Raw genomic sequence first — 14,821 nt, 5'->3', positions numbered from 1 at the left:
CACTTCAGCTGCCCCCACACCCAGCGACTCAGGATGCTGCTGTAAAAGCATTGGCACCGAGCAGAAATCAAGCATTCTCCCAGGGTTGCTCCTGCAGCACCTATGAGTGAGTCCTGGAATGCATATGAAGCTACAGCATGCCTGGTCGCTCCACACGGTGCCCTGGGATCAGGTAGTGAATTTCAGCACTTAAAAAGCACGGTACTGATTCTCTCCATCGTTATTGTCTTTCTAAAAACAGCTCCAATGTAGGAAACTACTTTTTTTTTGGCAAATCAATACTGCATCTTGCTATGTGAGAAGTTTTCTACTGCCAGGGCTGGGGAAAGGAATGGAATCAGAACAGAGGCTGTTCTATCGTCTTCCCAAACTTGGTGCCTTCTGGATAGGTCAGATCACAGCTCCCATCATCCACAGCTTGCTGACTGAGGATGAAGGGGCTGTAGTGCCTCCAAAGGCACCAGACCCAGGAAGGCTGTGTGGAGCCTGAGCTTGAGCTTCACCCTACTGTGCAATCTTTTCTATTGCAAGGGATTTAGGGAGGAAGGGAGGCAGGTTAGAAGGCGGATATGGCCAACATAGGAGCATGTAACGAAGAGTGACAGGGAAGGGTGTGTGCCAGGAAAGTGGAAGAGCCAAGTCCCCTTTTGCCACAGTGGCCAGAGTTCCACCCAGACCCAGCCCCTCTTTCCTGGACTTGGACATCTGTATCAGCCTCTAGGTTTCAACATCGCACAGCGGTTCATACCTCACATTCCCGGGAGCCTGCCTTGGTGTATGCGCAGGGTCCTGTCCCGTTCAGCAGCATCTCGCTGGTCTCGGTGTTCGTCGGCTTGTAGTCGACATAAAACTCCTGCGTGGTGGGAGTCATCTGCTTCAGCGACTGCCGTTTCTTTTTCCTGTGCCGTCGCATGAGAGAGCGCTGTTGCAGCTGCTTCATGCTGGCAGGGTACCGCTTCCAGGACACATAGATCACCAGCAGAATCACCAGCACGGACAAGAAAAGGGCCACGCTTCCTGCGATGATTTTGTGGAAGGAGATGTGTTCTGTGTCGTGCTCAGGCGCCGGACTGGCTTCGGTGGCCCCGACCGTGGGGGGCGGAGGCGGCTTGCTGTCATGCTTAGGCCTGAGGACTTTGGGTTTAAAGGTTGGCTTTGGGAGAGCCCGTGGGAATTCAAACCTCTCTGTAGTACTTTTGCCACAGATGCTGAAATTTTTCACTGCATCAATAACGTTCACCCCTTGCAACTCTTTGGGGCTGGCACAGATAATTGTATTTTCCCTCAGCCCTTTGAAACTTTTGAGCCAGTTTACCAGGGAGCAAATATTTCTGCTGCATTCCCATATATTTCCAGCAAGGCTGATGTCATTGAGAGAGATCCAAGAATCCAAAATCTCTTGACCAATAAACGTGAGCTTGTTGGAATCCAGGTTCAGGCGTTGCAAATTGGGCACACACTGGAAAACGCTAGGTCCACTGAACGCTTCTATTTCATTGCCAGATAAATCAAGTCTTTGTAATGAGCTCCAGGTCCAGGACATAGTTTGTCCTATAACACTGATTTTATTCCATTGTAAATAAAGGTTCTGAAGGCTGACAAGCCTCGGAAAAAGTGCCAAGTTAAGCTTAGAAAATTGATTGTGCTCCAGATGAAGCTCTTTCAGCCTGATCATGCCAGCAAAGACATTCCTTGCTAAGCTTCGGATCCTGTTGTAGCCCAGGTCTAAGAGTTCAAGGTTCCTACAGTCCTGGAAAATTCGGACAGGGATGGTTCTCAGGGAGTTGGACCGCAAATGTAAACTCAGCAGCTTCCTTAAGCCCCTGAATTGTTCAGACCCCAGAGACTGCAGCTGATTATATGACAGATCCAAGTTCCGGAGATTCGTCACTGGTCTGAAGGTGTTATTAAGAAAATAGGCGATTCTGTTGGAACTCAGAATCAACTCTTTTAGCCTGCGTATCCCATTGAAAGCATTTTCATCAATATTGCTGATGTGGTTATGGTCTAGATAGAGCCAGGTGAGTTGATTTAGACCTTTAAACTGATTGTATTTTAGCTTCTGGAGGCTGTTATATCGAAGGGACAAACCTAAACAACCAGCCGATATACTTGAGGGTATCTCCTGTAATTTCTGGGACTCGCAATATACCATTTTGCCTTCGCACCTACAGCCCTTAGGGCATCCACGTTCAGCAGATGAAAGCATTGTCAGTAATACAGTAGGGGCTATTACCAGGGCTACAGCTGATCCGCTCAGTAGCCTAAATACATTGAAACCTGGAAATAAAAATAACTTAGAAAAGTTATCCCCCCAAAAAACCAATCCAGATCTAATTCAATCAGGCTCAGTGCAGCTCCTGAAATGCTTAAGACAACCCCAGGAAAACAACTTCTTTGCAACCTGTTTTATTCCCCCCACCACACACACACACACACACACACACACACACCCCCACCACCACCACCACCACCACCACCAACAGCAGCAGCAGCAGCAGCAACAGCAGCAGCAGCAGCAGCAGCAGCTCCACCATACTTTAATAAGAAAATTTAATAAAGACATCACACACATAAGCTAGGAACAGTCAAATGTAATCTCCTGGAAATTTAACTCCAGCAGTGGTTTGAGCACTAGCAAATCATTAAAATAATTAATGCAGAATCAGTGCAGGGAGTGCTGTAGGCTAACTATGAATAAATAAAATGGAAAACATACCCATCCTTTGTGTTTTCAAAGGTCGTCCTTAGGTCTTTTGCTTTTGCTTAGGGTGCCACAAGCATGACAGCCCCTGTCAGCTGCTCTGTGGTGAGTCAGGGCTTGCTGACACCCGGGAAGAAAAATTGGACCCCTTGGGAGATGGACCGATTTTGGAACATTATTCTTTGCCAGCCGTGCAGAACACCCCAAGAATAAATAAATCCCGGCACAACCGTTGCAGCAGAATGTCAAGTTTTCCCTAGGTGATAGGATCTTCATGGATGGTGCGTTTCTGCATCTTTACATTTAGACACTGGCTTCTTTAAAATCTCCCTGGGCAATGCATGATAGATTCCTCCAAGTGATGCTCAGCTGCCTGAATTCAGTCGTCTGTATTCCATTGGGCAGCCGTTCTCGTAGTGAGCACCCCCGACCCAGCTAAGGAAGCTGCGTTGGAGCACAGGAGCCAGGATGACCCCGTACAATGAACAAGCACTGTTCACTTCTGCGTGCTGTCATTCCGAGAGCGCTTCCCACTGTTGCTTTGCTTTCGGTGAATGCAGTCTTATGTAAAGCTGCCCCCAGTGGCGAAGAATATTATGGGCATGTGCCGAAATGCCTCCCTCCTTCCTTTTTCCTCTTTCCCTTTTTCAGACCTTGGGAACGAGCAAGCTCTGTGCGGGGAAATGAGTGATTGTTCTGGGTGACTAAATCAGAGCGCACTGGTCAGCCCCTTGTGAAATGGTTGGAAATTTCCTTGGGCTTTTAGTTGCTTTCCTCCACCCCTCTCCGCCCCACTATGCTTTCAGGAAATTTAACAAAGCTTTTTAAGCCCAACATCTGCTGCTGGGACTTTTGCCTAACATAAAAGCAAGAATGCCACATTTCTTCTCATTTAGGTGTGAAAACAGCACGTGTACACACCCGTGCACGCAGGAATGGGATCCCATGTATGCACAATGAATGCAATTGTACACTGCTGGCATTACTTTGTTATGTAAAACACGCCAATCCTTGTTATTACCTTTGGCTATTCATATGGGAAGAACTATGAGTAAACTGGTAGGAGCGGTTAACTGCTTTTTGACTGAGATCACACCGGTGTGCAAACGGCAGGCACGTGATCACTGCTTGCCCTCATCGGAGGATGATACAAAAGCGCCGCATGCATCTTCCCTAGCCTTGGGGAGCTACTTCTGCAGCTCTGGGACCGCCCCCCCCCCCCCGCTTCTTTGGAATATCTACCGTCTTTGGTAGATTTACGGTGCAGCGAGCCCTGTTCTGGCAGGACAGCTGGGACCCATCTCTTTAGGGGGCGATTTGGGGCTGCTCTTCTCTGGCTGCTCTGCTGAACTTTTTAATGCTGGTTTAGATGATGGTTGAGTTCACAGTTTAGGGATGCTGATTTTTATTTTCGTAAGTCTGCGCACTGTCTTTGTATGCTGACTTGGAAACTACCTAGAAAAGTGGGTAATAAATTACTCAAAATGTAATATGATAACAACAATATTATATGAGCTGTGGCTAGCACAGTAACACACTGGACCTTTTTCACTCCCTTTTTGGGGCCAGGCTTCCCCAGATGTGTCTAGTTGGGGGACAGAGAAGGTGGCCATTCATGAATTGCCTGCCAAAGGCGGTGAGGAGGAGGAGATCACCAAAACAGAGGGCACACTTTTGCATAAAATATGCTTTTGCTAATTTACACATATGCATGCAAATTTAGAAATAACTGTTACAACATGAGGAGAGATGCGATAAATCTCACCATAGTGCAGGGAAGCTGTGGTCAGGTGTTGCATGTGCCTGCTGGCTCAGGAGGCTGCTCAGGTGTGAACTCTGGAGAGGCAGCAGTTCTTAGGGTGATTTATAAACCGGAATTGGCTGGGGCACAGCTTGGAACTGGGGATGCTCCTCTGGCAGTTGGAGGATCATCCTCTGTGAAAGAGGACTCATGTTGATCTGTCTGCACAACCTGTCCTTCGATTCAGATGAAGAAAGGAAATACGGTCCTCTGCAATTTGTGGTCCTATTTGGGAGACCTCGGGAGAAGGAGCGAAGTGCACTATGAAATGCGGCTTTGCCGTCTTCTCTGGTGTCTCCTGCTGTATTTGCAAACATGTGGAAAGAGGCACATCTCTGCATTCTCTTCTACGTGGGAAATTTATCGTAGTGCTATGATGCCTTACACACTAGCAGAATGCATGATATTTATCTCCAGTCTCTGCAAGTTTTGTGCATACACATGGGGAAAAGCAGCCAGAAGGGCTGTGGCCTGCGGATAGATTTGATGGGAATCGGAGTTCAGACAGTGAAGACAAAGCAGTTTTGGAATGTCAGCAAATGACACTATTATTCCAAGGTCAGGGAATGTCTGTAGAACAAGCACCATTGCCCCAGTTGGGTGGGGTGGTGATTGGTCGTCCTGTGGGGATGGAGTGATAGCTTGGGAGTGGAAGATGACGAGAGCTCTGATCTGCCAATGGGAGAATGGGAGGCGGGTTCAGGGTCTGCCCAGGGTGTGCACCAAAACGGAATAGTCTGTCAGATGTAGAGGCCCCTCCCCCAAGGAAGTTTTCTGGATTCTAGAAGGCAACACAGGTGGGAGATTCAGTTCTCAGAGCTTCAGGAGAGGTGGAGACAGGTGAGGAATGCCAGTGTCCTGCCCCTGAGCTGCTGATGGAGAAAGTCTCTTAAACAGGATGAAGATTACGGGAGGCCTCAGAGAGGGTTCAACATTTTACTCTGGGTCAACTCAGAGATGTTTGATGAAAAGGACATGTAACAGTAAAGCACTGAGAAAAGGAACTCTGAAGCAGTGTGTCAACTCAGGAGAAGAGCCTCACCTTACAACAGTCAGTCCTGGGTTTTGGTTGAGGCAGAAAAATTATCCTACTGTAACAGTTTCTCCTTTTATTGCAACTTTTCTGCATTCTGGAACTTGAGTGTATCCTACATTTATACTATACATTTTCTGTAGAAGGCATGGCATTGTTTTCCCAAATAATGCCATGTGTGCCCTGACTTAGAGGATTTTATTTTTTACTGCATTACAAGTGGGATGTCCTTTTGGTATTTCTCTTTTAAATTCTTCCCGCCTCTGAAATTTGCACCTACACATGTATAAAGCGAAGTTATTTAATTTCTCCTGCATCAACTACTCCTTTGCAGATTTGCAGCATGGCTTCTGCAAATTCATTGGCCAAGCGGTGTAGTGCTTCATGAAATCAACTTGAAAGTCTTGATTTCCTTGATACCTTGGAACAGCTGAGGGTGAATCATGGGAACATTGATTCCTTTGAATAAATTGTGCTGGAAATGCCCATCCATGGACACAAATGAAACATAGTTGAATGTTGTGGAGAGACAAAACGCGTTCAGTTTGAGTACCACCAGGTGGTGGATCGTAACGCCACGTCTGGAAATAATGAAGCTACATAATGCTGCACACATTCTTCATGGTGATGCCACAATCAAACCAAGGTGTGCTAACTGAATTGTGTGTCCACCAGTTCTGCCAACCAAACTCCTGGTCTCAGGGTTTTGAAGAGCTTTTCATGGATGACATGACTGCAATTGATGTTGAGGACAACTTGGGTGTAGATGAAGTGGTTGAATGCTAGTCTGTCTTGTCCATTCCTGTATATCAATAAACCTTTCAGTGTTTACACATTAAGCATATTTCATTCAAAATCCGATGGTACAAATGACAATCCTGCGAGGAACATGTCTGGGCAGATGTTGAGTGAAGGTGTTTTGTAAGTGTTATATAAGCAAATGCCTGGTGTACTGCATAACCTACATTATCTTCATGGCTGCTTTGCTTCCCCACTTTCTTTACTATGATGAACCTCCACATGTATGGAAAGTAACCAGTATTGCAAAGTTATTTCTTGTCAAGTGAAACTGCCCTTCCTAATGACCACATAGACCGATTTTGGATGGTTTTGTGCTATGTTGAGAAAAATGCCCTTTGAAGTCCCTCATTTCACAATTTACAGCTTTATTGATGGGATACTTGCCAGTGTTGTGTCCACCACAGAAATGTGTGCTCCCAAAGACATCAGTTCATTAATATTTGCCTTCAAATATACCTTCTCCAATCACTTGTGAAATCAGCACAACAAGGTTGTGGTTCTTCTTTTGCAAAAGCAGCCCCACTTGCTGTGTGAGTGCGAGGAGTGAGGTGTGCAGATGCCATCCATGGACCCACACTTGCTTCTTCAGTAGAGCATTTAGATCCTCTGCATAATTCACCGCTGCAGCACGGATTCACACAGCATCGTTCACACCTCTCGCCCCCCTGCCCAGGTTCCCCATAACTCAATTTCTGCTTCCAGCGCTCTCAACACATGACCCATAATTTGTTTGATATTTCCATACTGTGGGTCACAGACATGCATCCTGATTCTTTGGTGGAGAGAGAAAGAGTGCAGGGGACCCTTTAACTGTTTCGGAATCTATCTTACTTTTTTGTCCATAATCACTGAAGATATGAAATGTGAACTAGGATCATGGCATATTTTCCTATTGCATACCAATTTTCTTTCCTTCTTTCCTTCCTTCTCCTCTTTCTTTCTCTTTCTTTCTTTCTTTCTTTCTTTCTTTCTTTCTTTCTTTCTTTCTTTCTTTCTTTCAAAGCTTTTATATCCCATCCTTTACAGTGTCTCAAAACATGTTGAAATAGTGCCTAGCAATTTATTTATCTTCATATATTTAATATTATTACATTTTCTTTATAATGTAGGCATGTGGACCCATCAGATGTGGATCCTTATGGCTAATGGGGCAGCATACAAATCAAATCAAATAAATAAATAACTAATCAGTCACTGGTTTTATGTGTCTGTTAACTGGAGCGTATACTATCCACCTTAAGTAACACCTTAAGTAAAATGGTATGTCAATAGAATCTACATCTAGGACCTGAAGCTCACAAAACCCACTCATCTTAACAGGTGGTGCGCCCATCTTGTTCCATTTATCATTTCAGTGTAAGAAAAAAGCGGGTTATAAAACTAAGAAACAAATAAATAATAGTAAAGTGTGGGACCAGGTAGTAATGATGCTGTATGTACGCTGTCACTAAGGATTAGGCATGTTAATATAGCAGTATCACGAACTCTTCATGCCATTCCTTCTTTCCTGTGCAATAACATAGACTGGCATCCCTAGTCGTAAAGCAGCTCTGTCTTCAGTGACAAGTTGAGCGACGTCAAGGAGCAGGAAGCCTGGAAAAGGTCCCAGACAGCCTTCTGATTGCATTCTGCACTGTGCCGCTGCAGAGAATAACTGCTCACTGCAAAGGTGGGTTGGGATGCAGAATCCTTTAAGGCTCACACGTGCCGCTTTATTGAGGATGCTGTTGATGTAAGGCAAGGTAGAAAAGCTTTGATGGCGTCTCTAAATAATCAGCGCTCCTTGTTGTAGGGAGTTCTGGGCAGACTTGGAGAGAATGCAGAGAGTGACAAACTTCTACCACCGAAAGTGCTGCAGTCAGTATTAACAGAGTAGTTGCCGATAATCCTAACGTGCCCAGTACCTCCACTATATAGAGCTAAGCCCCTTCAAGGAGGGGACCTTGTCTTGAAAGTCTGCTGCTCGTCATTTCAACTCCCAGGAGATCCCCACTCACCATAAAAGAGAACCTCATCTTCTGTACAAATTTAAGATAACTTCGTGATCTAGATATTACTTGCATATTCTTAGTGTAGTCCTATTTCACACAATTATCAATATTTCCATTGTTCTGTGACACGGTTAAGAACTTAACCAAGCTGTTAATTAAAAAATATTTAAGATTAATAATAATAACTTAAGATACATTTATGTATAACTGTGTAAATATTTATTTTAAATATTCCTTGTAGAATTATTAGTTCCCTTCAAAGGTGTCCCGTTTCCTCTTCCTCCCTTGCCTTCCCATATGCATGCAGAAGACATGGTGTTCCAGCAGGCGGCACTTCTTTTCTTTTATGATGTAGTAGAAACAATCTTGGTTTGAATGTGCATGTTAGTAAGTTAGAACGCAGTACAGAGGACGCCTGATCCGTTAACAGAGTTGCCCAGGGACAGGAAGGGGGCACAAATGGGCCATCATGCCAAAAGTCCCATTTGGCCAGTTGTTCTGGAGGCTTCATGACTGACTGCAGCTCTGTTGGGTGAAACGTAGACGTTGTATATTCATACTCCAGTCATTACCACTGTGGCAAAGAGAGGAGGTCCATGGATCAGTCTAGGTTACATCCTTCCTGTTGAAATGTGATACTCGGCACTCCTTTTCAGTGGAGAAACAAAGCACATTCTGTTAGTATACATGACAAACTGCAAGGGAGCATTTGTTCTTCTAATTTTCATTTTACTGTTTTGGTAATAGCAATGCAATGGCAGGATTGCCTTGCTGTAACAAATGGTATATCATAACATACTCGATTAGTATAGGAAAGGTAATCAAAACAGATTTCTATTTCTTCTCACCTCATTTCAGTGTTACATGCACCATGGAATTAAATGCACTGCTGGAAAGCGCAGTCTACCAAGCAACACACAATGCACTTCCACTCCATGGTGTTACGCAACGTACCATCTGACTGGGGAGGGAACTCTTCTGCATCTGCCTGGTCCACCAGCTGCTTGTCTGGGAACTCTTGCTCTTTGGGCGATCAAGCTGTTGCTTGTGGTGCGAAAAGTGTGCCAACAGAGCAAAGGAAGAATTAATACAAGCACAAACAGTCCTCTATGTGTACTAAGTAATGTTTACATACGGCACAGATGGCATCACAGTTCCAAGTAGGTAGTTCTCGAAATCTGCATAGCTGACTTTACCTCCAGGACTGCTTGTCGTATTCCCATTGTTTGTTTTTTCAAATTATTAACTGTTTCTGCTGTTAATTGTAAGACTCAGGAGGAAAGAGAAATCATACGGTTCTAATTGTGGGCCATGCGAGAGGTGTAGAATATTCAGTCCATCCTGTGAGGCCTTAATCTTGACTCTCTGTGCTCATCTTGGGGTGCCTTATTGCTAAGCATGAGAGAAGATGTCATGGGAAAAATACACTGTTGTCCATATGAGTAGCATTGCTGCACAGAACAACATCCATTACAAGACATACGTGGGCTTCAAAATTGAGAAAATTAATTAATTAATTAATTAATTAATTTTTCTCGACCGTCCCTTACTGAAGTCCTGGGACAGTTTAACAATACACAATGTAAAATAAAACACAGTGTCCTAAAAATTCAGCTGACAATAAAACCCCAGTGAAAACAATCAGATCTTAAAAACATTGGGAAAATAAGAAGGTTTTAGCCTGACGCCAAAAAGAATAAATTGACGGTGCCAGGCGGACCTCTCTGGGGAGCGAATTCCACAATTGGGGCGCCAATGTAGAGAAGGCCCTTCTCTGGGTAGTCACCCTCTTAATCCAAAATCCAGGAAAGTATTTGAGACATTGGCATAGCCGGGCTCCTATTCTGCCAAAAACAGCACTAGTAGCCATCAAAGCCCTGCACTGACCTTGGACGTGCAGGCAAAAATCAGCTTTGCCGGTCTTTCCGTGAACATGATGCAAAGTTCGTGTGTATCCAGCTCATATGCACCCTGTGGAGCGACTGATCTTGACCATAGATGAGTAGCACATGGTACAGTACATTAATGACTGTGCAGTACAGCAGAGAACTGCAGTTGCATGTCAGGGCATCTGTAGTTCGTGCTTTGCAAAGCGAAGAGGTGCTACATCAGCACTCAAAGTACACTTCTCTCCATGTACTTTTATCAATTCCAGGCTGCAACACAGTCCCTGATATTCCGTGATCAATGTGGCATGAAGGGCACTTGTGCTGTTGTCCTGTACGGACAGAGTTGCTTAGCTGTGCGATACAATACTGAATTCATCCCCACTATGCATAGAAGCAGGCCTAATCGCTAGATTTGGTGCTGCTTGTTGTGGATTTGACCTCCTTTCTTCTCTTCCACCTTGGATGAAAGGAGGGAAGGGGGCATTTGCCATGCTGCTCATGAATTAGAAAGCAGTCCACTTGGTGGCTTTGAACTTAGTTTGGCCCTGTGTGGCATTCCTGTGTCCCTAGAGCTAGAGTAGCTTTTACAGACTGTCTTGAAAATGTTGATCACTGGCAGAGCGGATCTACAAACCTATCTTTCAACTGAGTTGCAGCTTCAAGCAGTTCACAGCTGGGTCTTCCTCAGTTCCGTTTTGTCCAGGAAATAAGATTGAAAGAGAGGCATTACCGCAATGATAGCCAGGGTGGTGTAGTGGTTAAGAGTGAGGGACTGGGGCTCAGGCAGTTTGGGTTCTAGTTCCCACCCAGCCATGGAGCCAACTGGGTGACTTTGGGCCAGACACACATTCTCAGCCCAGCCCACCTCACCGGATTGTTAAGATAAGATCGAGAGGAGATTTATGTAAGCCATCTTGAGTTCCTCGAAAGAAAAAAAAAAGACAGGATGAAAATATAATAAATTAAAAAGTACCCACTAGAAACACATGTATTTTTGTGCATATGTAAATGAAGGGCTATGGAAGGGTGTGTGAGGTTGCAGAAATAGTTAAAACCTCTTGTATATCTCCTTCCTATGTGCCCATGGGTGACATAACTGTCAGAGGTGAACATTTCTTACTGAATGTAAGAAATAGCACAGGTGATGCTAGACTGTGCTTTTCTGTTTGCATGAGATTCCTGCATCCCAACCAAGTTGCAAAAAGATAGAAGCCACATTCCCTCCTGCAATTATGGAGTGAAACAGGGAAAACAGCAACTTGGATTATACAATTAAAAAATCATCTGTTGTGTCACTTGCTTTTTTCTATGCATACGATAAAGGCAGAATACAATATATTGTACTGATTTATTAACAGCACAAGCCTTAAGTAGACATGAGCACAATACATGTTAAGAAGAAACACCCAAAAGCATGGAAACAGTATTTAGAAAATTGAAGACACTGGGCACAGAAGATAGTTGCTCATGTACAAAACACAGGAAATTTGTGAGTGCTTCTTGTCTTCCCCTCCTCTGTGTGACTCCTATCCTCACTCTCCATCTCCATGCTCAGACTGGCAAGGGGTATGAGATCCACTGGATCAGCTCGACAGATAGCATGTCCCTCTGTTTTAGAAATGTGGTGGAGAATGACAAGGAGTTATTGCCAGCATGACTTTCTCCCCCAGCCTTGCTTTTGAACAGCGACACCAACATTTCAGTCTTCCAAATGCATGTTTCGCTTCTTTATGAGCCCTGCCTGACATCTTTCAATGGTTCCTTCATGCAGTTTCATTAACCGTTTTCTTATGGGGGATGCCCCATCTGCCATGATGAGAAGTGGACTTTGCATCCCAGAAATAGTATGGTGGGGTTTCTTGGACTGAGTACCCCTGTATCATAGTCACGGACAGAACAGAGTTCCAAAAAGAAATCCATTATGGTTTTTACCACTCCACCCCACCTTAGTATCACAGAACTGTGTGATCTATGGTTTTCTGAGGGAAGATACCCCAAGGTGTCTTGCCCTGTGCACACAAATGCCCAGTCTCTGAGTTACCTTCTCAGTTTCAGTCCAGGGATTAAGGCCATATGGTCCAAAGGCCAAGTCAGGTGGGGTGTCTGAAAGAAAGAATAGACAAGCCATGAATCTAGATACCACTAGCAACAAAGTCCAGGAACACAGATAATGCCACTTGCTGTTTGTAACACAGTGCAGCTCTGCCTGAACTAATTTATAGCCAACTGTAACTCAGCACAGCTGGCTAATTAAGTCAGCGTGCTGGTTCATGGAAAACTCCCCTTTCAGACTGTTTGGATTTCTGTTGAAGCTGTGCACTCCTCCTCCTTTCGATGGGGTGAATTTTCTCTGGCTTCGGCTCTTGGGAAACCCCAGTGGGTGCCTACAAGTATCCTGGCTCCTTCTCTAATGGACGGCCATCACCTGCAGCCACACCTGCTCTGTCTGACTGTGGTTGGGGCTCACCTGGCTTTCTTCTTCAGAGGAATCCTCCTCCGGGTGGGACATGGCAGTACCTTCTAGATATGATCACCTGTGCCTCCCATCTCCTGGTGTCTCATGTATCCAGTTCAACATAAAGTCTCTACATAGTTCAATTGTTTCCTGGTGCAATGGCAATCCAGGTGGGTATAGACACCTTGATATAGGTGTATATCATACATTGAAATAGGATACTTGAGGACAGATTTTGAACAAGTAGCAGCAACTTATCTACTTGTCCATCCATGTGTTGATCTGTTGCCTATTTAATTGTTGTGAACCACTCAGAGAGCTTCATCTATTAGGTGGTATAGAAAGAAAATAGGTAGATACATAAATAAACGTTATATTTATATCCCACCTGTCCTCTAAGGCTTTGGTCTTCGTTGTGGGGCCCATGGCCACCTATTTGCCACATAGGCTCTTGGTGCCTGGCTCACCTGATTTTTATTTTATGTTTAAAGATTAAAAACATACTTCTAAAAGAACCAGAAGGCCAGTGTGTTGCAAAGTGAAAGGCTTCCCTCTAGCGCCAACTTCATCTGGATTCAGAAGGGTGGCTTTGTCATCTGAAGCACAGCTCCCACACCACCATCACGGTCTTTGCAAGGGTTCCCCAATAACTTGCTATTCTTTCAATCCCACCAGTTTGCCTTCTGGGAATGAATGTCTGGGACGAGTCATGCTGGCTCATGGCAGTCGTTTTATGAATGAGCATGTCGCAGAGTGTCAGCCATAGCTTGGCAGCCCTTCTGTTGGCTTCAACTCATAATGTATGTATTTATTTAAACATTTATATGCCTCCTATTTTGCCCATAGCATCTCTAGGAGGATAACAACAGACAATTAAAATGCATTATAAAACCATAAAACAATGGCACAAGTTAATATAAAACCAGATAAAAATACATTGAAATCAATACAAGTGGAGGGTTAGGTAGTGACTAATAAATATTAAAATGTCTTTTAAAGAGATAGGTCTTTGCCCGGCACTGAAATGAGTATAAAGAAGACTCCAAGTGGATCTCCTTAGGGAGAGCATTCCAAATGTGGGGAGCAGCAGCAGAAAAAGCCCTCCTCCTAGCGGCCACCCCCCCACCTCCCCAAGGGATGGCTCACGCAAGAGGGCCCCTACATTGATCTCAAAGGCCGGGGAGGCATAAATGGGTGCAGGCACTCCTTTAGATAACTGGGACCTAAGCTGTTTAGGGCTTTGTATATTAAACTAAGCACCTTGAATTGGGCCTGGGCCACAACTGGTAACCAATGGAGCTCTTTTAGTGTATATAGGAGCTCTATGACACCTAGAGGTGCTATATCGGCCGCTCCAGGTATTCCTGTCACTAGCTGAGCGGCCTGATTTCATACCAACTGTGATTGCTGGACTGTCTTCAAAGGCAGCCCCATGTAGAGCGCATTGCATTAGTCTATTCTGGATGTTCCCCGTGTGTAAGTATATAACGAGTAACATACTTTATTTGCCCCAGTGCCAGGAGTTAAGATAATCAGCATTTTTTTTGCTCTGCACAAGTATGATGCATGTCAAATGTGCTCATATGATGGATTTTTTAAAAATGCTGTAACTTGCTGTTTTAACTGGAGAACAAAAACTTGGAACTGAATATTGTTAAATCCCACCCACATATATTCAGCTGTCTAGGCATGAAATGATGCATCCATATTTTTGGATTTTTTGTGGGAACAGAATCCTTTCAGAAGATGGAAGGGCCTTTCCACATTTATGAATTTCTGCAAGATCCATCCGTGTAAGAAATTGTCTAGATCGTTGTATAGCTTATTGTGTCTGCTAAATGGAAATACAACTGTTGTTGCTGTTCTGTATATGCATCGTGCACATAAATAGCTAGGGCGCCTCTGCCAAGTGCCACATTCTAGTGTGTGTATAGGAAGTGACACATACATTGCTACAATCATCACAAGTAAATAATCTATTTCTATACTATGAGCAATTTCAGGCATGGATGTCTATAATGTGCAAAGTAGCCACAAATTCTATGATGATGTTATAATGAAATGTCAGTCACCTGCTAAGAGACAGAAATGTTGCTTGTTTTTCTTTCTACCACTTTGGAGAATAACAGCGAAAACCCGTGCATGTC

The 14,821-nt window shown here is 44.4% G+C and overlaps 2 protein-coding genes across 5 annotated transcripts in view; one reads left to right on the top strand and one right to left on the bottom strand.

The window, feature by feature from the left end:
• Positions 1-14,821, top strand: part of CTNNA3 (catenin alpha 3) — a 766,319-nt gene that overhangs the window by 323,703 nt on the left and 427,795 nt on the right. The window lies entirely within an intron of this gene.
• Positions 743-2,422, bottom strand: LRRTM3 (leucine rich repeat transmembrane neuronal 3). Its single transcript, XM_044420423.1, has one exon. The coding sequence runs from the start codon at positions 2,207-2,209 to the stop codon at positions 743-745; it is 1,467 nt and encodes a 488-aa protein (XP_044276358.1). The 5' UTR covers positions 2,210-2,422.

Source organism: Varanus komodoensis, unplaced genomic scaffold (genome assembly GCF_004798865.1).
Source record: "Varanus komodoensis strain SLA01 unplaced genomic scaffold, ASM479886v1 scaffold11, whole genome shotgun sequence".
In the NCBI taxonomy this organism is placed as follows: Eukaryota; Metazoa; Chordata; class Lepidosauria; order Squamata; family Varanidae; genus Varanus; species Varanus komodoensis.
The sequence above is the reverse complement of the archived record's forward strand: the minus strand, read 5'-3'. Positions and strand labels throughout refer to the sequence as shown.

Bases quoted from the DNA above. Each gene is read 5' to 3' on its own strand.
- LRRTM3 (XM_044420423.1), bottom strand. From the start codon at position 2,209: ATGCTTTCATCTGCTGAACGTGGATGCCCTAAGGGCTGTAGGTGCGAA.